The sequence below is a fragment of the Scardinius erythrophthalmus genome (genome assembly GCF_964197995.2).
Source record: "Scardinius erythrophthalmus genome assembly, chromosome: 11".
In the NCBI taxonomy this organism is placed as follows: Eukaryota; Metazoa; Chordata; class Actinopteri; order Cypriniformes; family Leuciscidae; genus Scardinius; species Scardinius erythrophthalmus.
In genome coordinates, this window is record NC_138231.1 from 39,334,858 (window position 1) to 39,358,839 (window position 23,982).

Consider the following 23,982-nt stretch of genomic DNA (forward strand, 5'->3'; position numbering starts at 1 on the left):
GGCTACTACAACTGCTGTGTAATGTAACATAACCCCCAATATTAGTAATATATAACTGACATTAAATTTAACATTATATATAACAGTATGTGTATATATAACTAGTCTATACACTAAACTATCACACACATATATATTTACAATTTACTATCACTTGCGTTCGTGTCCTGAGCGGTGACGTCACACAGTGTGTTGTCAGGGACTCGCCCGGGAAGACTCGCTCGCTCGCGCAGCGCTTCGCTTCTTCAAAATGGCTGTTGTTAAAGATGGTGAATAGGAAGAAAGAAGCTCCGTAGACCGAAAAACAAGAGAGAAATTCGCATTTCTAAACGGATCTTCTGACAGCAGGGCATTTCAACGTTTCTTTTCTGTGAGGTACGTCTCGTAGCTGAAGGCAGACGTTAGGTTTAAATCGCTTTTGTGCCGTTGATGCCGCGTATGATTGACAGTTCATAAGCTGGATAGTAACGAGCATCAAGCTGTAGAATTGAGCGTAACTTAGCTGTTATTTGAACATTCACAGCGAATAATATGTAACGTAGTTTGTAATGCTTATGTGATACTGATAAGGTTAATCTGTTTAGGGTTGTTTTGATGGCGATTAATTGGCTAGTCTCTCATAGGGAGTCAGTACATCAACATGCAGATATGTCGACAAGACGCACTGCCCGTCCTATTTATGTCTAGTAATACATTCTCATATCAAAGTACAATAATTAATATCTAGTCAAATATACCAGAATAAATAGGCATTACCATGCAGATATAATGTACTGTTTTTGGACTCTTATTCACCCAGGTCCCATTTATCTCACAATATATATGTATTTATTTTTAGCCATATCTATCTATCTATCTATCTATCTATCTATCTATCTATCTATCTATCTATCTATCTATCTATCTATTTATGTATCTATCTATCTATCTATCTATCTATCTATCTATCTATCTATCTATCTAGTTTAATGTATGTAATATAGTGTGCTATCCACCATTATAATTTATATCTGCAGGGGCTGTCAATCATCTCAGCATCTTGTTGTGTAGACTAGGTGTGAACCACTCTTGGTCGCCATAAATAACGCATGATGCCATTCCAGAGCAGACAGACAGAAGTCACAGCCAGCAATCTGCTGGCATTCAGACACAAGCAGAGGACAGTGTGACGCTGTGCTGGGTGCATTGTGTCACATAGTGGTTTATAAGAATAACTTTGGTGTCATGTTTCATAGATAGAGCTTTGAAAGCTGCTTGGATTCCTAAGTCAGCTGCCATATTCTCTTTGTTGTTGTCTGTTTGTATGTTGCTCCCGTCTGTTTCCCCCACCCCTCTTTTATACAGCCTGTGTTGAAGGTTAAATTGAGGGTCACATACTGGCGCACATCAAATAATGGTCAAATGCTGTAAAATATCTATATTAATATAATCATATTTGCATTGGTTTGTGGTCTATTGAGCAATCGATTAGAGTATGCTGTCTGTTCGCTAGACAATTATTTGCACTAGCCCCGGTGTTGCAGGTCAGTTTGATCTACGCTCGATTTTTAAACTGCTTGAAACACTGGTCAAACTATACATTTTTTAACATTTTGTGACTTTTTGTCATTTAGGGTCATAAATGTGTTTTTTGAAAGGCTGAACATTTTGATTAGCTTACATCGATTCACCAAATGTTCATGCAATTCAGCACTTTGAAAAACAGCAAAGAGAGTCGTGTAAAAAAAGAAAACCTTTATTGTAGCTTGTTAAAGACTAATATATTTACCCTCACAAAGTCAAAGATTTGAGAACCAGACACAAAAAGGTAGAGGCTAGTTTCACACCAAGTACAAATAGCAATAAATACTAGGCTGTTCATACAAAGTACATGATATTTATTCTTAGTTGTTGTTATTTGCACCTCAGTGTGCAAATAATCACTACAAGTTGGCATTACACAAAAGGTCATAATTATATATTTTTTTTGGACCGACAAGCTATAATTTTGGAAAAAAAAAAGATCAGTTTTTTCTTAAATCTTAATTTTTTTTTTGGTAGCATTGATTTTGGGTGAATTGCATGGAAACCAGTTAGGGTAAATTTGACCCGCAACTCAAAAGGCATACCTAGATTTTCAACATAACTCTGGGAAATGGGAAAACCTATTAGTGAGTGTGTCTGTGGAGATGTTTGGACAAAATTAATGTTATTCTGTGTTATGCTTATCTATGCCAGCCTCCTTTCTCATGACATTTAAAGTCCATTGCCTGCGTCTGTTCTGGGCCTGCACTGAGAACAAACGCTCTGGTATCACCTGTCACATGAATTCAAACTCAATTTAACATCTCTAGCACTTAATCTCAAAGAGTTTCATATCAATATTTTTTCTTTCATTCTCCAACAACTTATTGTGATATGCAGTTTAGGTCTCTGTTCACAGTTTATGTACTGAAAGTGACTAAATGAGTTTCTACTCAGGGTGTCCTAGGTACTAGCAATCATGGACACCACAACCTCCATCAAGATGACCACTCTGGCCATCCAGAACCTCTTCAGCTACGTGGAAGAAGAAAATCTGGCTGCTGTAAAAGCCCATCTAGATAAGTTCAAAGAGGTGGATGGTCGAAGCGATGTAAGTTGCATTGAAAAAAGTCAAACATGATTTAAGATGTTCAGCTACATTGTTAAGATATCAAATATATATCTTTCTCGTTGTGTCGTTGACAGAATGGACAGACTCCTCTGATGTTGGCCTCGGAGCAGGGCAGTCTTGAGATTGTTCAAGAGCTCATCCGAAGGGGAGCAAACGTCAACTTGGATGATGTGGTGAGAAAATGCCCACGTAACTGCTTTACAATAAGAGTTACAGTAACACTTCAGTTTAGGGTCTTGTTCTCACTATTAACTAGTTGCTTATTAGCATGCATATTACTAGGATTTTGGCTATTTAATAGTACTTTAATAGTACTACACATATTAATGCCTTACTCTTCATGACATTATTCTACATTCCTTAATCCTACCCAATCCAACCTAAACTTAACAACTACCTTACCAACTATTAATGAGCAGTAATTAGGTGTTAATTGAGGCAAAACTAAAGTGTGACCGAAGTTATACATTATGACATTATGGTATATTGATGTTTATATTATGGATAGCCATATATCAGCAGCTCATTATAATGTTATAGGAAAATAGTTTTTGGAGACTTTTTGAGAAAAGTATTAATTTAAGGTACATTTAGAACAAATAAAAAATGTGCGATTAAATGCGATTAATCGCGAGTTAACTCATGATAATCATGCGATTAATCACGATTACATTTTTTAACCGATTGACAGCCCTAATATATATATATATATATATATATATATATATATATATATATATATATATATATATATATATTATTAATAATTTGATCATAGTAGATGTCACAAACTATCCTGAAATATCTTGAAACCTGTTTATATCCTTATTTTATTTTCATACTTATTTTTGTTATATATTTATAATCTGTTAAGGTGAAGTGCCCATTATAACTGTGCCATAGGTCTGTTTTTTGTAGTGTAGCTCCATCACTGTTCCCATGGCGACATTGCCAGTGGTTCAATAGTTTCCATAGCAACCCATCTTTGTGCCTTTCCCTGATAGGACTGCTGGTCCGCGCTGATCTCTGCAGCTAAAGAGGGGCATGTGGAGGTGGTGAAAGAGCTGCTGGAAAACAGTGCCTATATTGAGCACAGAGACTCGGTGAGAAAATCAAAAAGGAATACATCTGCTTTATTTAGTACCATAATCACATTTAAAAAAAGAACACATTCTTACGTTATCAACTTAATGAGGTGGCTTTGTGTCGTGCAGGGGGGTTGGACCGCCCTTACTTGGGCGTCATATAAAAATAGAGTTGAGGTGGCCAAGGTCCTGCTGGACTCTGGGGCAAACCCAATCACCACTGGACTGGTAAAGATGCAAAAACTTATCAATTGCCTTTCCACATATGAGAAGCACAGACATACAAATCATATAATGAATCCAAATGTAATATATGCAATCATCGATTAAAATTGATCATATTTTTGATGTGGTTACCTTAGCAATACAGCGTCTACCCCATTATCTGGGCAGCCGGTAGAGGCCATTCAGAGATTGTGAAACTCTTGCTGGAGCATGGAGCTAAAGTCAACTGCTCTGATAAGGTGAGCTAAACCAATCCTGCCTAACTGCGATTAAATGAATATTCCCAGTTGAAAACAAGCTTCCATTGTAAGTGCATTGTTCTGTTTTTACAAGCCGAAGTCAACATTACTTTCTCTGGTAATCGACAGCATGCCACAGTTGCTGTTGATAGATTTAATTTTAACTAGCATTTTTTACCTTTTGTACTCTTAGTATGGCACCACCCCACTGATCTGGGCTGCTAGAAAGGGCCACTACGACTGCGTGATGCACCTGTTGGAGAACGGAGCTGATGTTGACCAGGAGGGGGCGGTATGTGCTCATCATTCACTCAGCCTTTTTGTCTCTAAGGCTCCCGATTTGTCCACAACAATTTTCAAAGGCCATATGACTTTTCCAATTTGTGATTTTACTGGATAAGGATAAATAAATATTTTTTTACCCTTAATTTCTACCGTATACAATATTTTAGAGCTTTTGTTTTAACTAGAAAACCTGTCGTACTGTTGATTTAGAAGCATTACATCAATAGCCAAAGGGACTGTTTGTCTTATTTTGTTAATCTTTCCCACTCAGAACTCCATGACGGCACTGATCGTAGCTGTGAAGGGAGGATACACAGAGGTGGTTAAAGAGCTTCTGAAGAGGAACCCCAATGTAAACATGACTGATAAGGATGGAAACACAGCTCTCATGATCGCAGCTAAAGAGGGCTACACTGAGATTGTGCAGGACCTGCTCGATGCCGGCACATACGTCAACATCCCAGACAGGGTGGGTTGAACCTCACAATAAACATTACAAACGGATATTGTAAAACGGATGTACTGGATGAGAAAGTATTTTCATTGTGTGTTGTGTTTTAAACCTCTAGAGTGGAGACACTGTGCTGATTGGAGCTGTGAGAGGTGGGCATGTTGAGATTGTGAGGGCACTACTGCATAAGTATGCAGACATCGACATTAGAGGCCAGGTAACATGCCTGTTACATCATATACATTAAAATACTTTAAACTAGGGCTGCATGGTTAAACAGATAATCACGGTTATTTTGCTCAAAAATGATAAATCGTGATTATTGAGAATTTTCCTTTTACATTTCATCAGAATTATTGCAATTTAATGAAAGTACAAAACAAGAGAGTATGGCAAAAATATCATATCACAATTTTTTTCAGGAAGATCACGATTCACGATTTTATCACAATTCTTTTTCATGTTGGTTTTACTACTTTGCAAGTGACTGAGCATTGCAGCCAAACTAATGTCCCTATTTAAACATAGTCCCTTATTTAGACATTTAGGCCAAAGTGGCGAAGAAAAAAATCTTTGTCATTATTTTCTTTGTTATTAAAAGATAAGAACAAAAATACACATTACATATACACAACATATAATATACAAATGAAATAAACAGTGCTTTATTTTTTCAGCCACAATAGGTGTATTTAACAGAGGCATTCAAGAAAGAAATTAAATGAACAAATATACAAATAAAACACTACATAGACTTCACTGTATAAATTTTACATTGATACTTATTAAAGCTGCTATTAAATTTCTCAGAGCAGTGAGTGATTTTCTTTTTGTTTTTGGTTGTTTTATTAACATTAAAGGGAACAGACCGGAACAGAGATCGGTCCAAAAAAATTAAAATGTCCGGTTGCCGATCATGTGTTTGGAGCAAAAACTGGCCAGTTCCAGTTACGACAGATACAGCTCTAATTTTACCTAGTTTGCTTTAATATATTTATCATATACATTAACACACTCTTTACATTTTTTTTTTATTCATTCCAATAATTACAAACTATGTTAATGTTTTTATTATTAAAACAACAAAAACTATTTTATAGCACAGAGGATGCATAAGAGCATTTATTCAGCAAACACATTCGCAAACTATGTAGTCGAGGCCTTGTGAGGAAATACTGACTATATTAAACTTTCATTTGAGCAGAATATCGCTGTGGAGATCAGTAAACTCCAACATAATTGTTTGTTGATGTTTCAGATGATCAAAGACTGTTTGGAAAATGTATAATAATCCATTTAAGTGAAATGCTCTGATTGGGGGATTCAGACATTTGACATCTGGCAACCCCAAGTTTAAAAGCTTGTGTAGGCTTGGTTCCAGTGCAAGATAATTGAAATGCTCATTACCAGCGGTTCAGTATCGCAAATTATTATGCTTGCTTAATCGAGAAAAGGAGAAATTGTGATCAGGATTTAAATGATTAATCGTGCAGCCCTACTATAAACACCAAATGAGAGATGTATAAAAGTTATGGGAAATTGAAATGACTGTACTGTTGTTGTTTTTTACAGGAGAATAAGACTGCTCTCTATTGGGCTGTAGAGAAAGGCAATGCAACCATGGTTAGAGACATACTGCAGTGCAATCCAGACACAGAGACCACCACTAAAGTAAAGAACATCAAGACTCATGTTCAAGAGATCGTTTTACTGTTATGAGCTAGTCTTGAGTCTGTATTTTTGTGTATTTAGGATTCTGAGACACCACTAATTAAAGCCACCAAGATGAGAAACATAGATATAGTGGAGCTGTTGCTGGACAAAGGGGCCAAAGTCTCTGCAGTGGACAAGGTAAAACATCAGTCACAATTTCATGTACATAATTTACTTACATAATATATTGCACTTTAAGTCTCTGCTCTCTTTGGCTACAGAAAGGGGACACCCCTCTTCATATCGCCATACGTGGACGGAGCCGCAGGCTGGCTGAGCTCCTCCTCCGTAACCCTAAAGATGGCCGCCTCCTCTACAGGCCCAACAAGGCTGGAGAGACACCCTACAACATCGACTGCAGTCACCAGAAGAGCATCCTCACCCAGATTTTTGGAGCCCGTAAGTCTGGGACTTGATCTCCATCATGAGCTCAACTATTGATTAATACTCATCATTGGGAATGGGTATCAATACAGATTTCCTGATTCAATTACATTCTGATTCACAAGATTCTATTTAATTCCATTCTGATTCATTTGAGTTTATTCTGTGTTTGATTAAATTCTCATACATTTGGGTTTATTTCAGTTATAATGTTTTTGCTTGCATATAAATTCTCTCTCTGCAAATACAGGGCTGTTTTTTAGACTTTCCAAATCATTAACTCATCTTTTTAAACTGTTCATTTAAAGAACCGACTCAGAGTCATTCATTTTGGCACTAAAGTTGCACTTTGTTTTTAGTTCACTTCAATATAAAGAACTGACACGTAAGAGTAATTTGTTCATGAATCTGACCGAACAGGCTGCATTTTATGTTTGTTTCTTTATTGTCCACTTTGTGGTCCACAGTCTTATTGATCTACAGTACAATAACCAGAGACTTGCTCTCTGTAGTTCTGAATCTTAATAAGTACACATATGTTTAGAATTACTTTAGTTGCATGTCAGCATTAAATTATACTACATTCACTGTGTATGTTATGAATGACCTGTGTGTATTTTTGCCCCTCTCTATGTTGTCCCCTTTAGGACATCTGTCCCCCACAGAGTCAGATGGGGACATGCTGGGCTATGACCTGTACAGCAGTGCTTTGGCAGACATCCTGAGTGAGCCCACCATGCAGCCGCCCATCTGTGTGGGTCTGTACGCCCAGTGGGGAAGTGGCAAGTCCTTCCTGCTCAAGAAACTAGAGGGTGAGCGTTATTTAAAATCACTCAACTTAAACAAGGAAAGTGACCTGAAAAGGATATTTTAAAGCAAAGTTTAGTCATGTACAGCACGTACCCACTTAGCTTTTTAGCTATTTCTGAGCTTGGAATGTTTATTAGAGTTCAGTTCGCTGCATGTGGTGTATATTTATTGGTGGATAAATCTTCATATTTCTTTCTCAGATGAGATGAAGACATTTGCAGGTCAGCAGGTGGAGCCGTTGTTCCAGTTTTCCTGGCTGGTTGTGTTATTATCTGTCCTGCTGTGCGGCTCTGTAGCGCTTGTGCTCGGCTTCACTGTGGATCCCAAGCTGGCTATCTCCATCTCTCTCAGCATCCTAGCACTACTTTATGTGTTCTTTGGTAAGAAAAACTGGTCCATTATTCAGTGTTTCAACATAAGTTCTTAAAAAATCGGAACTTTTGGTCATAATTGAGTTATGAATGATATCAAATGAAACAAAATTAAATTAATAACCATTGAAAGGTATTGTGAATGAGTGAATGTGTGTATATTCTGTATCTCTACACAGTGGTTGTGTACTTTGGGAGCAGGCGTGAGGGTGAGAGTTGGAACTGGGCATGGGTCATTAGCACCCGTCTGGCCCGACACATTGGATACTTGGAGCTTCTGCTCAAACTCATGTTCGTCAACCCACCAGAGCTGCCGGAACAGACCACCCGTGCACTGCCTGTCAGGTAATTGCCCATAAAACTGTAAAACCATTAAAATAAGGTCCTGTGACCTGTTCTAAAGAGTGGATGTGGTGTGTCCTTGATTTCCACAAGAGGGCAGGGGTACAGAACTCAGTTCCTGGAGGGCCACGGCAGATTTTAGCTTCAACCCTAGTTAAACACTCCTGATCAAGCTAATCAAGTCATTCAGGATTCTTTGAAAACTACAGGTGTCCATGTTGGAGCAGGGTTGGGACTAAACTCTGCAGGGCTTTTGACCTCCTGGAACTGAGTTTGGGACCCCTGCCTGATTTATAATAGTCCTTTACGATTGTTGCTTGTCAGAATGTATGAACATGATGATTGCTATAAGCCATGTCACTCTGTAAGATCTCAGTTGTCATTAATGTCAGACAGTCAAGACGCGTTAAAAACGGGCGCACAAGAAAACTTGTGCGGAGTTGTACATCATCAATCAATGACAAGTTCGGTGACAGTGAGCTGCATTACACTCTGGATTGAAATGGTGGCTACAAAGAAATCTTTAACGTTAATTTTGGTCATAGCTTGTCTTGAAAAACAAAGACAATTTGACAGTCGTCATTGGAGAAGTCACACTGCGGGACTGTGAGTCAAATCTTCTGACACTGCCAGTATTAAAATTTGATCGCAGCGCTCATTAATCAGCTGTCGGTGAACATTGTCAAACTAACGATCAAAGACTTCAGATTTTAGCCTAGAATCAGAGAAATCTTTTAGTATTTGCAAAATTTGTCTCAGACGGCCAAATCATGGTCAGAAATTGCACAGTGTGCACCCAACTTTAGGGTGTCCCATTTGCCATTTTCTGCTCAAGAGCTATATATATATATATATATTGTGGTGGGATGAGCAAACGACAGACACATTGGCGATTTAAGTGACGGGGTGGCGTGATAATAAGTGGGAGGCAGCCGTCCTGTCACAATATATAAATATACATATATACATGAGTGTTTTTAATTAACACTTTTTTTCTGTCAGGTTTCTGTTCACAGACTATAACAGGTTATCCAGTGTGGGTGGGGAGACATCCATGGCTGAAATGATCGCTACTCTCTCGGATGCTTGTGAGAGAGAGTTTGGCTTCTTGGCCACCAGACTTTTTAGAGTCTTCAAAACTGAGGACACTAAAGGTAAAGACCACCTAACCATTCACGACTATACAGGATCTATAGGGAAACTGATATATATATATTTTTACATTAATTTATTGTTGTGACCGTGTCTACCCTCAGGTAAAAAGAAGTGGAAGAAGACATGTTGCATCCCATCCTTTGTCATCTTCCTCTTCATCCTGGGCTGCTTGATCGTGGGGATGGCCCTGCTGGCTGTCTTCAAGGTGGATGGGCAAAACCAGACCGTGAACGCAGTGCTGGTTTCCATGGCGAGTGTTGTTGGATTGGCACTGTTGCTTAACTGTCGCACATGGTGGCAGGTGACAGACTCAGTGCTGAACTCTCAGAGGAAGAGGCTGCACAGTGCCGCCAACAAGATGCACAAGCTGAAAAGTGAGGGCTTTATGAAGGTTAGTTGACAGGTTTCTGGGTAACCTATACACAGAGCTATGTGGTGGTGTTTATACACAGTGTCACAAAGGGTGAATATGCTAACATAATGACCCCCATTCTGACATTTTAGTCTTTTTAATACTTTTTTCTTAGGTCTTGAAGAATGAAGTGGAGCTCATGGCTAAGATGGCCAAGACTATAGATGGCTTTACCCAGAACCAGACACGTCTAGTGGTCATCATTGATGGTCTGGACTCTTGTGAACAGGACAAAGTGCTACAGATGCTAGACACGGTGAGCACCAACAGTTTTGCGCAAAACATGTTGTTGATGTTAACTAAAACTATTAGATACTAATTTCGTTAATTTAAATGCATTGGCAATTAACTGAAATAAAGTAAGTTTAAGCAGTAGTACTAAAGTAATATTAAATTACTAGAACCGAAATGCAATAAAGATATAGCTAAAAAATTATAAAAATTACAAAATAATAATTCCTTTCTGGACACTCCAGGTCGCACTTACAAACAAAAGCACTTACAAAATTACTAAAATTAAAATGACAACTGAAAATTTTAAAATAAAAGTTATTTCAAAATATTAATAAATACTATAATAGTTAGTTTGTGAAATGTAAAGGTAAATGTTTGGGAAAACATCATCCATTATTTCTGGTTGTCAGCCATGAAATCTCTCACAAAACTTGAAATCAGATTTCTCGTGCAGCGATGCCTTCAGGCTGTTTAAAGGTGCTCTAAGCAGTGTCATGCGTTTTTTTTGGCTGAAACATTTTTTGTCACATACAGCAAACATCTCTTCACTAGCCCAGGCTGTGGACAGCCCAGGCTCCACAAACGGCAACAAAAACAAACTGGGCCAACCTGCACCACGAAACACAACAAACAGTGTTCCAGCCAATAACCGACAAGAATGATTTGTGGGTGGGGGTTGGGGGTTATTGCGTGTGCACATGAAGGCGGGTGTGGGGAGTGGAGGAGAGAGAAGCATTAAGAGGGAAGTTACCTAGAGGGGAGATGTCCTAGACAACGACTAACGTTAGAATTATATTCTCTTGAATTTCGATATGGCCGACACACGACCAAAGAGACGACGTTCTGATGAACAAATAGCAAAGAAGAGGGAAAAGGAGAAGTAACGCGCAAAGTCCTGAATTTACATCGGAAAAGCCTGTTTCAGGAAGCACAGAAGGGAGGGGGAGGGGACGGGATGAGGAGGAGGGAGGGTCGAACTAGCCTCTGTTTTGTTTGACAATACTTCGAACATCAACAAGAAGTGACGTCACCCAACATCGCTTAGAGCACCTTTAAGTTCTTTGAAAAGAAAATGGTCCCCTAGAACTGTTTGTTAGTCAATTGCATCAAGACTCAGCAGACCTATTCTAAATAGCATGCGATCATACATTTAAAGAAATACTTGGATACTGATTGAGAATCTAGTGCATGTGAAGTCAATTAGATTGAGTTCATTTTTAAGATGGCGCCTGTCATTTCTATAAAATGTGTTTTTAGTGTTGAGCAAATCACCTATATCAAAAACCTATCAAAATTGTCCTGATCAGGTGAGAGTGCTGTTCTCCAAGGGTCCTTTCATCTCCGTCTTCGCCAGTGATCCTCACATCATCATTAAAGCCATTAACCAGAATCTTAATAGCGTGCTGCGTGACTCCAACATCAACGGCCATGACTACATGCGCAACATTGTCCACCTGCCCGTCTTCCTCAACAGCCGCGGCCTCAGCAGTGCAAAGAAGATGTGTGCGCCAGCACCTGCTAATGGAGAGACTGGGAACTCTGAGGGTTTGTATTACCATCGGATAAATAAAACGACTATTGTTTCAAATAGTGACTAACTAGTCTTCACAGTGTTTTGATATACACTACTGTTCAAAAGTTAGGGGTCGGTAAGGTTTTTTTAATTGTCTTTTTTTAGGATGACTCATCAAGGCTGCATACATTTGACCAAAAATACAGTACAAACAGTAATATTGAGATTTTTGTTTTTACCATTTAATATAACTGTTTTCTATTTTAATATATTTTAAAATGTGATTTATCTCTGTGATGGCAAAGCTGAATTTGATCAAAGCTGAATTTAGAAATCATTCTAATGTGATGATTTGGTGCTTAAGAAACATTTCTTATTATCGATGTTGAAAACAGTTGTGATGCTTAATATTTTTGTGGAAACCATGATATATTATTTTAGTATTCAAGTATTTTTTTCATGAATAGAAAGTTAAAAAGAACAGTATTTATTTTAAAGAAATCTTTTGAAACGTTATAAATGTCTTTACTTTCACTTTTTATCCTTGCTGAATAATATTTTTTTTATTTAAATTACTGCTCCCAAACTTTTGAACGGTAGTGTATGCCAAATATATTGTGTGTTTTATGCTAACATATTGTCTAACCAATAATGGTTGCTCTAACCCTGTTCTGACCAACATGTACTTTCAAAGTAGTTTTTCTATCCTCGTTGAAAGTAAAATGATGCATGACGAAAATCACAACCAATCGCAAAGCCATTTTCTTAACATTTTCTAATGATATAGGTTGGCATGAGGAGCTGGACAGAAAGTTGTCCCAGAACAGCCTGGGCGACCAGACCAAGTTTGGCAGTAAAACTGCACTTAACCGCAGGGTAAGCTGATAAATATGCTGTCAGAGAGCTACTTATATGATAATAATTAGGGATTATGAAAATGATTCAAAGTTATATGATAATAATTTTATCTGATGTTTTCAATAGTATGATGACTTTTACTCCAAAGACAAATTAAATTGTTCATCCTATCTGGCAATCCCATAGTCTACGCTTGTGCAGTTTGTCTGACTAATCCAATGAGAGTAATGTTCCACCATATGATGTGGTCATATCACAAAATGTTTCCAAATTTTTCCCTTGACATTTCCTTCCCTGTATTCCTTGATGCTATTGATTTAAATCTAGCTGATCTCTCCTCAGGATACTTATCGCCGTCGACAGATGCAGAGGTCAGTTACGCGTCAGATGTCCTTTGACCTCACAAAACTGCTCGTCACTGAGGACTGGTTCAGTGACATCAGCCCTCAGACTATGAGGAGACTGCTCAACATTGTTTCAGTCACAGGTCAGCATTCACGCTTTAAGGTCAACATGAAATCAGATTTGATCATGTTTATAAAATTATTTATCATTGCATGTTATTACAAAGAAAATAAATTCTCGGTGTAATCTTTAATAAAAATTTAGTAACTTGCTCTTGCTCTGAAATAACTTTCCATTTCTGCAGACGTCACTTGAGCTATTAGATCATGTTAACCAAATGGCTATTTAGGTCTTGTTTTAGTCTGTTTAGTCTGGTTAGTAATGGCCACCTTTCACAATCCAAATTATTTTATTTTTTTCTTATTGAGCCTATTTTTTTTCTTTTTGAATATCTTTTTTACTCTGAAATATGTCACTTTAAAGAGGCAAAACTAGTCACAGATGTTTCAGCATTACATTAACGTTCATAAGTTTAAGGTCAGACGATTTTTAAAAAATAATTTTATTCAGCAATGATGCATTAAATTGATCAAAAGTGACAGTAAAGACATTTATGTTACAAAAAATGCTGTTCTTTTGAACTTTACATTTATCATAAAATCATGTAAAAAAAAAAAAAAATCCTGTTCTGTTTCCACAAAAATATGAAAAAATTATTTTACAAAAATGATAAAACATCATATTAGAATGAATTCTGATGGATCATGGGACACTGAAGACTGGAGGAATGATGCTGAAAAAATTCAGTATAACACAGGAATAAATTAAATTTGTATTAAATGTATTAAAATATAAAACAGTTATTTTAAATTGTAATAATATTTCATAATCTTATTGTATTGATCCAAATAAATGTAGTCTTGGTTACACGACCCCAATAAGAGACTTGTTTCAAAAACATTTTTAAAATCTTACCGACCCCAAACTTTTGAACTTTTGTAGTCACTATAATGGAACTTTTAATAATAGGAACTTTTTAGATATGAAATCATCAAATCTGAACATTAAGTACTCATGAAATGCTCTCCTCTTGTTTAGGCCGCTTGCTAAGGGCCAATCAGATAAGTTTTAGCTGGGACCGGCTTGCGTCCTGGATCAACCTGACTGAGCAGTGGCCATATCGTACATCCTGGCTCATACTGTACCTAGAAGAGACAGACGGCATCCCAGATCAGAACACTCTGAAAACCATCAATGAAAGGTATGGGCTTTTAAAGAAGTATTTTAATTATCATGTGATGCTATGCTAATTTTCACCACAGGCTTTATCACAGTAGTTTTGTAACCCTTTCAAAATGCCATCAGATTGTCAGAAACATCATGCATGCCTTTTTAAAACAAAAATTGAGATCAACAACTTTTGAGATCAACAACTTGAGAGCGTTGCTGATCTGTACAAAAAAGTATTTTAATCAGAGTACTGCAATGTAATGCTTGTTTTTGTCATGTATGATTATTTTTTTTATTTTTTTTTTGCATGTAGTTTGTTCGTTAGCCCATTAGGGTCCTAGAGAAAAATGTCTCCTTTGGGAAGCTTCCTGGAAACAAATAATGGGAGGCCACAGAATGTCAGATGAAGCCAAGGAAAGCAGGCCCAGATCATTAGATAGGCTTCCCTATGGTGATTAGTCAGATGATGCCATTCATGTAAGACTTGTGTCGTTGTCGGATATGAAATGATTATGGAATGTTCTGACTGCACTCATGTTTACTTACACACAGCGTACCATCACTGTGCAGTTCTTGTTGTGCCCAAATATAAAGGGAGAATTAAATGCATTCGCGGCATGGGTGTATTCTGACATTTTGAGGGGTTTTATAGAGCATTTTTGAAAACCCTTAGGTCTGTTTAAGTGAAAACATATGAAGTTTGTGGTTTTATGAAGAGGTTTGGCGTCCAAACCATCAGTAATATTGCTGTATTGTGTTGATACTGGCTGTCTTCACACTCTTCCACTCTTAAAGCAGTTTGTGCCCCAGAAACACAAAATGAAACGAAGATATTGTGCTGCTAATGCTGAGTTATATCAGCATCATTTTCATTTTCAGTAAAACCATCATGTCTTTGGTTTTAACATAGCCTGGCATAAATTACATCGAGCCTTGCCAGATAAAACAGTCATTCTCACAAGGCCTGCATTGTTTTAGTGGAAACGTGATGGATGCTCCACACATGCTAAAGTAACTTTTACAAACCTTCAAATATTAGTATTGTCTCATGTTTCTCAAGTTGTATCTTTCACGTACTGCCTGACAGGATCTCCAAGAATATTCCAACAACTAAAGACGTGGAGCCATTGTTGGAGATAGATGGGGATGTCCGTAGCTTTGAGGTGTTCCTGTCTTCCCGTACTCCAGTGCTTGCGGTTCGAGACATCCGCACCTTTCTCCCCTGCACCGTTAATTTAGATCCCAAACTCAGAGAGATTATTGCAGGTAAATATCTTTCTTTAAAACTAACCACATTTGATTCCAAACTACATTAGCTGGCCTCTATTAATACTATAACTACTACTTAATAAAGGTTTAACCATGTACTCATGCAGTATTTAATTTCATTTTAATAAAATAATTACAGTAATATAATGTTTTAGGCTAAATTTGGCTTAATTTTAATGTATTTAATTTTAATAAAATATGTATTAAAGAATTTTAGTTTATTTACTAAAGTTATTTTAAAAATCATGTAAAAAAAAAAGTACACTTTATTTAAATGATCACGTCCCAAATTTTGGTAACCGGTTTGTGAAAATGGCAATACTCTTAGAAAATAAATAAAAGTTCATATTAGAGATGCACCGATTACAATTTTCTGGGCCGATTCCGATTTCCGATTTTTCATTAAGTTTGACCTGCCGATACCGATTTTAGCCGATTCCGATTTCATTTTTTCTAACCACTTTACAGCACACACAAATATTTATTTTATATCTTTTCTGTAATAGAACATTTTACAATTTGCATAGTTCCCACACATCTAAAGTGCAGTGTTGTGGAAGAACCATTTCCTTTTCACATTCAATATCCAATATATATATATATATATATATATATATATATATATATATATTTAGCAAACGAAACGTCTGTATGAAAACAGGGAATGGCAATAAAATAATAGGCTATATAAATAAAAAATAAAATAAATATAGCCTTGCAGTATAAAGATATTTCTCAAAGCACACACACACAGGCCTATTGCAATCACTTGTACAAACTGAATAATAAAACAAGTTTAAAGGGTACATTTTCTATAAATATTAGTCTTTGTTTTCTTTTCTGACATAGCCTGCTCCAGTTCTTGTTAAAACACACAAATTCTGTGCATTTTGGGCACTTTTTTGTGAAACCCTATTTAGGCTATTTTCCATCAAAAGTGTGCTTTCCCTTTAATTGAGCGCGAGCAGTGCAGCAAATAGACTCGGCGCCGAAACACGCGCTTCACTGCTCGCGACGCTCCTGCTTGACGCTCACGCGCTGCTCCTGCTTCCGTTGTGAATGCACTCATTGATTAACATGCACGCCGAAAAAAAAATACGCGCTTGCGGTCTGAACGGACGTAATTCACGAGGTTTTCTACATGTGCTCCGTGTGCACGTGTGATGCTGATGTTGCGCGATGTTAATTCGCTCCGTGCACAAAATGGCGACCGTTGACGTTTCGAACTTGAGTGTGTGGGCCAGTACTTCCGGTGAAAACTTCCGGTGATCTGACAGCGAGAGCGGGAGACAACAGCGACCGAGTTCCATTACCACAGCGATATTTTTCACATTGAGTGTTTTTAGGATTCAAGGAGGTGACTTGCCTTTCAGAGGGTGACAGCCTCAGCACTTCATTGTTGTGTGCCGTTATGTACAGTTTCGTCACGTTATAACAGAGAAGTCAGTTTTCATGCATTCCCCGTTGACGCTGCGGTACGGGCTGAGTGGATACAGAAGATCCGGAGGGAGGACTTCAACCCGACCAAATTTTTAAATGCATATCATTTTCAGTGTATTTCACCTGTGCGTTTCTATGCTTTCTATTACTGCATTTATTTTGTGCAAGTGAGATGAGTTAAGACCATCAGTTTAATAAATAATTATCTGTCTGGTGTTTATATGCAGCACATACAGTATTGTACTACGTGTAAAATATACACAAACTTACCCATATTAAATTGTTTGTGGTACCTACAGTTAAAAATGTAAAATCTGTGATAATAATATATTGATCGAGCAATTGATGTAAGTAAAAACAGTAGTCAGATTAATGAACGAAATACAACTGTTCACGAACAGAAGATTGTATTTGACTCATGCTGCATACGCAATAACAATTATGCCTATACTGTAAATGGGTCAATGACGTGACGGGTCATTTTTTTTGTCCAAAGGCCTTAATAATAATAAAAAAAACAAATATATAACATCCAAAGTATGTAAGGTAGTACAACTTGATCTCTTTTACTGAATCAAAAAGGTTTTAATTATATTAAACTACATATAAAGGTATTTTAAAGATTTTGAAGTGTCAAAAAGTCATTCGGTAAAACCGATATATTAAATATTTAAATGGAATAATATTGCTTTTAATAACTAAAGGAACTACAATAATACAAATATTAAACAGATAAGGCTTTTTTTTTACATTTCCCCCTTTCTCCTTCTCCTCTCCTATATGTTGCAGTGTTTAGAGTAGTCCAATAAATGATTACATTTATGAGATCAGTGATATTTTGTTTTAACATTTCTTCTGTGGTACACACTATATACTATCTCAACATCAATGTCAAATCAGTTTTTAACTTTCAAATCAGTGGTTAAACCGAACGACTTTTTTGGTGACATTTTTTCCATCTTGTAAAAAATGACAAAAAACTTTGTTAATTGATTGTACAAACCACAAAATCTTAAACTAAAAAAAACTAAGTAAACTAAAAAATGGTTTCAAATATAGTTATATCTCCATTCTATTTTTTTACTTTTAAAAACCTTATTCGTCAATGACCCAAATATAGAGTTATAACTACGATTAGAGTTGTTTGCATAAAATGCACCGTGAACATTCACGTTTGCCCTGTGATAGGCTGCCTACAATTTATCTCCATAAATACTATTTTCTCAATTCTGCGCATATATTTTTACTTACTTACATCAATTGCTCGATCAATATATTATTATCACATATTTTACATTTTTAACTGTAGGTACCACAAACAATTTAATATGGGTAAGTTTGTGTATATTTTACACGTAGTACAATACTGTATGTGCTGCATATAAACACCAGACAGATAATTATTTATTAAACAGATGGTCTTCTTTACTCATCTCACTTGCACAAAATAAATGCAGTAATAGAAAGCATAGAAACGCACAGGTGAAATACACTGAAAATGATATGCATTTAAAAATTTGGTCGGGTTGAAGTCCTCCCTCCGGATCTTCTGTATCCACTCAGCCCGTACCGCAGCGTCAACGGGGAATGCATGAAAACTGACTTCTCTGTTATAACGTGACGAAACTGTACATAACGGCACACAACAATGAAGTGCTGAGGCTGTCACCCTCTGAAAGGCAAGTCACCTCCTTGAATCCTAAAAACACTCAATGTGAAAAATATCGCTGTGGTAATGGAACTCGGTCGCTGTTGTCTCCTGCTCTCGCTGTCAGATCACCGGAAGTTTTCACCGGAAGTACTGGCCCACACACTCAAGTTCGAAACGTCAACGGTCGCCATTTTGTGCACGGAGCGAATTATGCCGCGCCCGAGTGCATTTGACCGGCATTTGTCAGACTGACCGGCCGGTCGCCGGTTACGGCCGATCACGTGAAAATCGGCCAATTCCGGTCACCAGCCGATCAATCGGTGCATCTCTAGTTCATATAATATTTATATTTTCCACCGTCGTTCTATGTTGTAAAGCATGTATTTCACAGTTTCTATCTCCGTATCCTCTTGTCAGATGTGCGTGCTGCACGGGAGCAGGTGAACATGGGTGGTGTCACCTATCCCACGCTACCTTTGCAGGAGGTCCGTCCTATATCAGTCTACAGCCAGCAGTCTTCGACCTGTTCCCCTACTGCCTCCTACAACGGCCCGTATAACCTGCCGGGTGTGTCTTCTCAGCCCCACAGCGCCTATTTCAGCGGCATGGCTGGGCCACAACACCCGTTCTACAACAGGGTGAGTGTAATTGCACAAATAACGCACAAAAGAAACTTCTGACAGGTTAAACTGAATCAGAAACTGTGTTTTTGTTTTAACATATCATTAGATTATTGTCATCTCTTTGGGGGACATTTGTGGTGAATTGGGTTCAGTTAAAACGGATAAATAGTGTCAAGTGTAGATTGATGACTCAGCTGTGTTTTAGACGTAACTTTCCTCAGGGAGCTGAGCTCTACCAGGCACATCGGCTCATTTAACTGATGAGGGAGGTCCCTTGGATGAGCACACACCTCTCAAAGTATTCCAGCCTCAGTGCCAAACATTTCCACATGCCCACCCAGACAATTTTTCAATCATCTCCCTGTCCTCGTGTTTCAGTTATTGTTTTACTTCATTTTAGCTTCATTATATTTTTTTTGTTTTGCGTTCAGCCTTGTTTCCTTAAGTTCAGCCTGAAAACTGTTTATGAGGCTACACGTTTGTGCACATTTCCACCTAATGAACTTTATTTTTTTAAGCATTTGTACCTGTTAGAGAGAATGTGTGTTTTTGTGTGAGAGAGATTGAGTGTTAGACACCTCATTATTTTTCATGTTTGCATGTAAATGAATCTTTCAGATTCAATAAAGCTAAGCTCAATTGACAGCATTTGTGGCGTAATGTTAAATACCATAGAAAACATTTTCTTAAAGAAAAGGAAAAAATTGTGATACAATAAGGTTCTCAAAATGGAAGGGCAAGTCGAAATTATCAATAAATGGTGTTTATTGATTTACCTTGTATTGAACTTGGAACATTCCTGCAAGTATTTATTTATGATTTTCTGTTAAGTTTTCATTCCCTAACTTTTGTTTCCTCCACATTTGGTCACTCAGCCATATTTCCCCCAACATCTTTACCAGCTGCCGTACAAGCAATACGCTGGCAGCTCCTTCCCTCCTCATGTTCTTCCACGTCCATTCATTAAAACTGGCTATCCCAAGGACCCTAGCATTGGACCTGTAAGTACTAGTCATGAACAAAAGCTGCTAGACTTTGTGTTTTAGATAACAGCATAGCACTAGTGTTAGATATTCTTGCTAGGGTTTCACTTGCTGACATACTTTTCTATCTCATCTAATGTTTAATGGTGCCACTTTGCTCTGCAGGTGTTTCCTTTTATAAACATGAATTTAAAGTTTCTTCTTCACTCTTGTCTTGTGTGTCATTATCGTTTTATTTTTACTGTTTTCATGTTCCAGATATACTTGATGCTTTTTCTTACAGTGTAGTGTGTTAGAGGCACAAATGGTGCAAACCCCATGTTTTTTTCTGTGAGAACTGTTAGCAAAAGATTTTTTTCAAATATTTTAAATGGATCAAATGTTTGTCTGCCCCCTTTAAATAGAGATTTTGTCATATTTTTGACAATTTTGATTTTTGAGACTATTAAATTCTGATGTTTTATAACCCTAACCCAAACCCTCGACAAAACTTTAAAATCAAGTTTTAAGGCCCTATTTTGTACCCTTTTTGTAGAAAGTGCTTCATACCTAATGTTTGGCATTAAGTCCATTTTACGCTTTATTTGTGTGAGAACAGAAGCAATGTGCCAGTGTTTAAATATACACTTCACTAGTGACGTCAAGCACCAGCTGCCTTAATGTTCACCGGAGGCTTTCGCAGTCCACCAGTTCCCACATGCTGTTGAAAAAAAAAGACTAATTTGCTCCCAGTTTAAACGCTCTCTCCATCTTTCTTTCATCAACATGAATGTGGTTCCCTCACGATTTCCACCTCCTTTGTCTCTTCCCTCCTCTCCTCTCTCTCCTCAAGCAGGGTAAGGTACCGTCTTTGAAAAAGAAGCAGGTACTGAATCCTTTTAGACTCGGCTTAAGTTCTGCTGCTCTGCTAATGCTGCCCCTCCTCACACATTTTCGCAAAAACACATGCTAATGCTCTCCAGAGCTCTAAACACTCACACCCCGGCATGCACTATGGGACAAATTTCTTTAAACACTCTCAGTGGGGAAGGAGGAATTAAGTTGAGATTAGATCCCTAATTTAAAGTCAAAGTACAATATGCCAATTAAAAAATACTGTCATTACATAGTGCTCATTTACTCATGTGACATGCTAACATGTACAGTTTAGTTGGTCACATTAAACTTGAGATCTTCTCCTTCCCCAGAATTCTCACTTGACTTTTCCCTCTAGATTTTCCAAGCTTCTGTCCTCATAAAAAATGAAAGTAAACCAATCTGTGTCTCTTTACCCTTTCCGTTGTGATGATGCAGTTTCAATGATGGCTATTTACACAAAAGCCATTGAAATTATCATCTCACAAAGCGTGGCCTGAATGCTAAACTTTTCAAGTATTCTGTCAGAAAACTTTAAAAGTATAGAACCCAGGTGCCACTCTGACTTTCAGAGATCTGTATTTATAGTCCATGTAGTGTAGGTCACAATGTTTGGTTTTGTTATAATTAGACGTAGCTATTTGAAAGCTACATAACACTTAATGCTAAGTGTGGTGGTAGATATGACACTCCAGCACTAACAAACTCTGAGTACAACTATTTGTATCCCTAACTTTTTCTTACTATCCTATCTCTTTAGATTTGCACTAGCCTCTTTGAAATCCTGCTGGCAGCAATACATAAAAAATGCATTGCATACTTTCCTCTGCAGTACCTTTTTTGATCCCTCTCTTTGAATTTTAATTCAAGACCTTTTGCAACCCCTTCCAACTGTTTTCTAAAAAATCTGCATGGTTTATCTCTTGTGGTAGCAGTCTGAAGGCTTCTGAGATCTTTCATATGCACACTGTTGTGATGTAGTTGAGTGGTACTAATGGTTCTGTGTTGTGTGTGTACCAGGGCTCTGCCTCTGTGGTCTCAGGCACCCCATCGATGCTGCTCAGCTCAATGAGCACAGATGTTGTCTGTGAGCGTGTCAGACTTATCGACGGCATCGACCAGAACCTGCTTTCTCAGTATACAGCCACTATTAAGAAGGTGTGTATTTGTGAAGAAGAAAAAGTGTACATTGAGAAGAAAATATCTTGTTTTGCACTACATTCTGATTTTGTGATTTCTCAGGCTAACATAAATGGCCGAGTTCTGTCTCAATGTAACATTGACGAGCTGAAGAAAGAGATGAACATGAATTTTGGAGATTGGCAGCTTTTCAGGACAACAGTGAGTAGTTTTCTTTGATTCATATAAACAGGACTTCAGATTTAGATATGCCTTGGCAAGATTTTCATTGGCCCTGGCAGAAAAAGTAGAAATGTAATTTTCTTATTTTTATTATAAATGCAAAATTTCTCATTTTAAATGTATAATATTAACAATTATTTTTATATTTATTTGTTATTATACATTTGTAACACACATACATTTATTTTTTTATACAAAAAAATGCAATAGCTTGAAACGAGTTCATAAACCATTTTGCTGGAAAAAGATGGCACCCATAGCTGACCATTACAGATTGGCTTGCCATTTTGAAACCATTCTTACTGATGCTCCAGACAATCACACATCATTCTTGCGAATTTAACAAAACCTCATCCATGTTATCCAGTTCAGTTATTTTACCTAGCAGAATTCACTACTAAATCTCAGACAAAACCAAACGTTTAAGCTTGCGAGGCATACATAATACATGTGCATGATCAATAAATTTAAGATATAGTACAGTACAGTCAGGGTTTTTCCTGGCCCAAAATGAGGCGGAGGTGGTAAAATCCTAATAATGTAGTTTAATAATACGGTAATTAAATGTTATTTTTCATAGATCATCATATAGCCTAATGTGTTTTCGGCATATTTTTGTGGGCGGAGGTTGGTACCTCTAGGGGGGTCCGGGGGCATGCCCCCCCGTAAGAAATTTTTGTACATTTTAAAGATAAATTCATTAATCTGGTGCACTTTGAGTCACCCAAATCCACTGTTAAAAATAAAAAATCCACCCGCAAACCACCCATATTCTTTGATTTAGATATCTGCATCTGATCACATTACAATTATTCAAATTCTCAGTGTTAAGCATGATAATATGGTAACATATCACACTGAAGTTGGCTAATTAAAAATTAACATTTATTCAAAATAAAAGTTCTTCTTTTGGCAAAATTACATTTCCTTAATAGCCTAAACAGAGGCTTTTCTCCCTTCAGACTTAAATTGTCAATGTTTCATTACATCGCTGTTTGAAAACAGAATAATTTTTTGTACCATTTATAAGGTTTTATTTTATTAAATGTTTGCTCCATCTTTCATTTCAAATTCTTAAATTTGATCAATATATTCAATTAAAATAATAAGACATTAGGCTGTTTCCAATCAAATTAAATAATTTACATTGAAAAATTATAACTGTATTAAATTAGATTATTTTAAATATTTTTGAAAATACAAATAAGGAATGTTAAAAATGTTTAAAACTAAACCGCCAGTAGGAGGCGGCAGGCGACCGTCTTAATGAGCGAGTCATTGAGTCATTCATTCAAACGATTCGTTCAAAAGGCTGATTCATTCCGAATGAGGCAGTTTATGAATAGGTAATTGAATCTTTGATTCAATCGATTCGTTCAAAACGCTGAATCATTCAGTAATGAAACACGGCTGAGTGTTGCTGTCAGATTCGCGGTGGTTCTGCTATGATCTTTGTTTGGAACTATTTTCGCTGCTGAAACAGAACAAAAACAGTCATTGCGTCTCAAATGT

General features: G+C 37.2%; 1 protein-coding gene across 3 annotated transcripts in view; it reads left to right on the top strand.

Moving 5' to 3' along the window:
• Window positions 1–182: 182 nt before the first annotated feature.
• kidins220b (kinase D-interacting substrate 220b) overlaps window positions 183–23,982 on the top strand; it is a 26,749-nt gene continuing 2,949 nt past the window's right edge. The window contains exons 1-28 of one of the 3 annotated variants that reach the window (XM_081379119.1): window positions 228–375; window positions 2,461–2,614; window positions 2,710–2,808; window positions 3,640–3,738; window positions 3,850–3,948; window positions 4,083–4,184; window positions 4,378–4,476; window positions 4,741–4,938; window positions 5,039–5,137; window positions 6,493–6,591; window positions 6,673–6,771; window positions 6,855–7,032; window positions 7,665–7,829; window positions 8,028–8,207; window positions 8,378–8,543; window positions 9,543–9,694; window positions 9,797–10,086; window positions 10,223–10,363; window positions 11,649–11,886; window positions 12,642–12,730; window positions 13,055–13,199; window positions 14,156–14,318; window positions 15,375–15,553; window positions 19,065–19,285; window positions 20,146–20,271; window positions 21,086–21,118; window positions 22,129–22,266; window positions 22,351–22,449. In XM_081379119.1, the coding sequence (XP_081235245.1) occupies window positions 2,483–2,614; window positions 2,710–2,808; window positions 3,640–3,738; window positions 3,850–3,948; window positions 4,083–4,184; window positions 4,378–4,476; window positions 4,741–4,938; window positions 5,039–5,137; window positions 6,493–6,591; window positions 6,673–6,771; window positions 6,855–7,032; window positions 7,665–7,829; window positions 8,028–8,207; window positions 8,378–8,543; window positions 9,543–9,694; window positions 9,797–10,086; window positions 10,223–10,363; window positions 11,649–11,886; window positions 12,642–12,730; window positions 13,055–13,199; window positions 14,156–14,318; window positions 15,375–15,553; window positions 19,065–19,285; window positions 20,146–20,271; window positions 21,086–21,118; window positions 22,129–22,266; window positions 22,351–22,449 (3,828 nt within the window). In that variant the 5' untranslated portion in view covers window positions 228–375; window positions 2,461–2,482. Of the gene's footprint in view, window positions 376–2,460; window positions 2,615–2,709; window positions 2,809–3,639; window positions 3,739–3,849; window positions 3,949–4,082; window positions 4,185–4,377; window positions 4,477–4,740; window positions 4,939–5,038; window positions 5,138–6,492; window positions 6,592–6,672; window positions 6,772–6,854; window positions 7,033–7,664; window positions 7,830–8,027; window positions 8,208–8,377; window positions 8,544–9,542; window positions 9,695–9,796; window positions 10,087–10,222; window positions 10,364–11,648; window positions 11,887–12,641; window positions 12,731–13,054; window positions 13,200–14,155; window positions 14,319–15,374; window positions 15,554–19,064; window positions 19,286–20,145; window positions 20,272–21,085; window positions 21,119–22,128; window positions 22,267–22,350; window positions 22,450–23,982 lie in introns of all 3 variants that reach the window. The other 2 variants (XM_081379120.1, XM_081379121.1) reach the window with 2 other exon arrangements.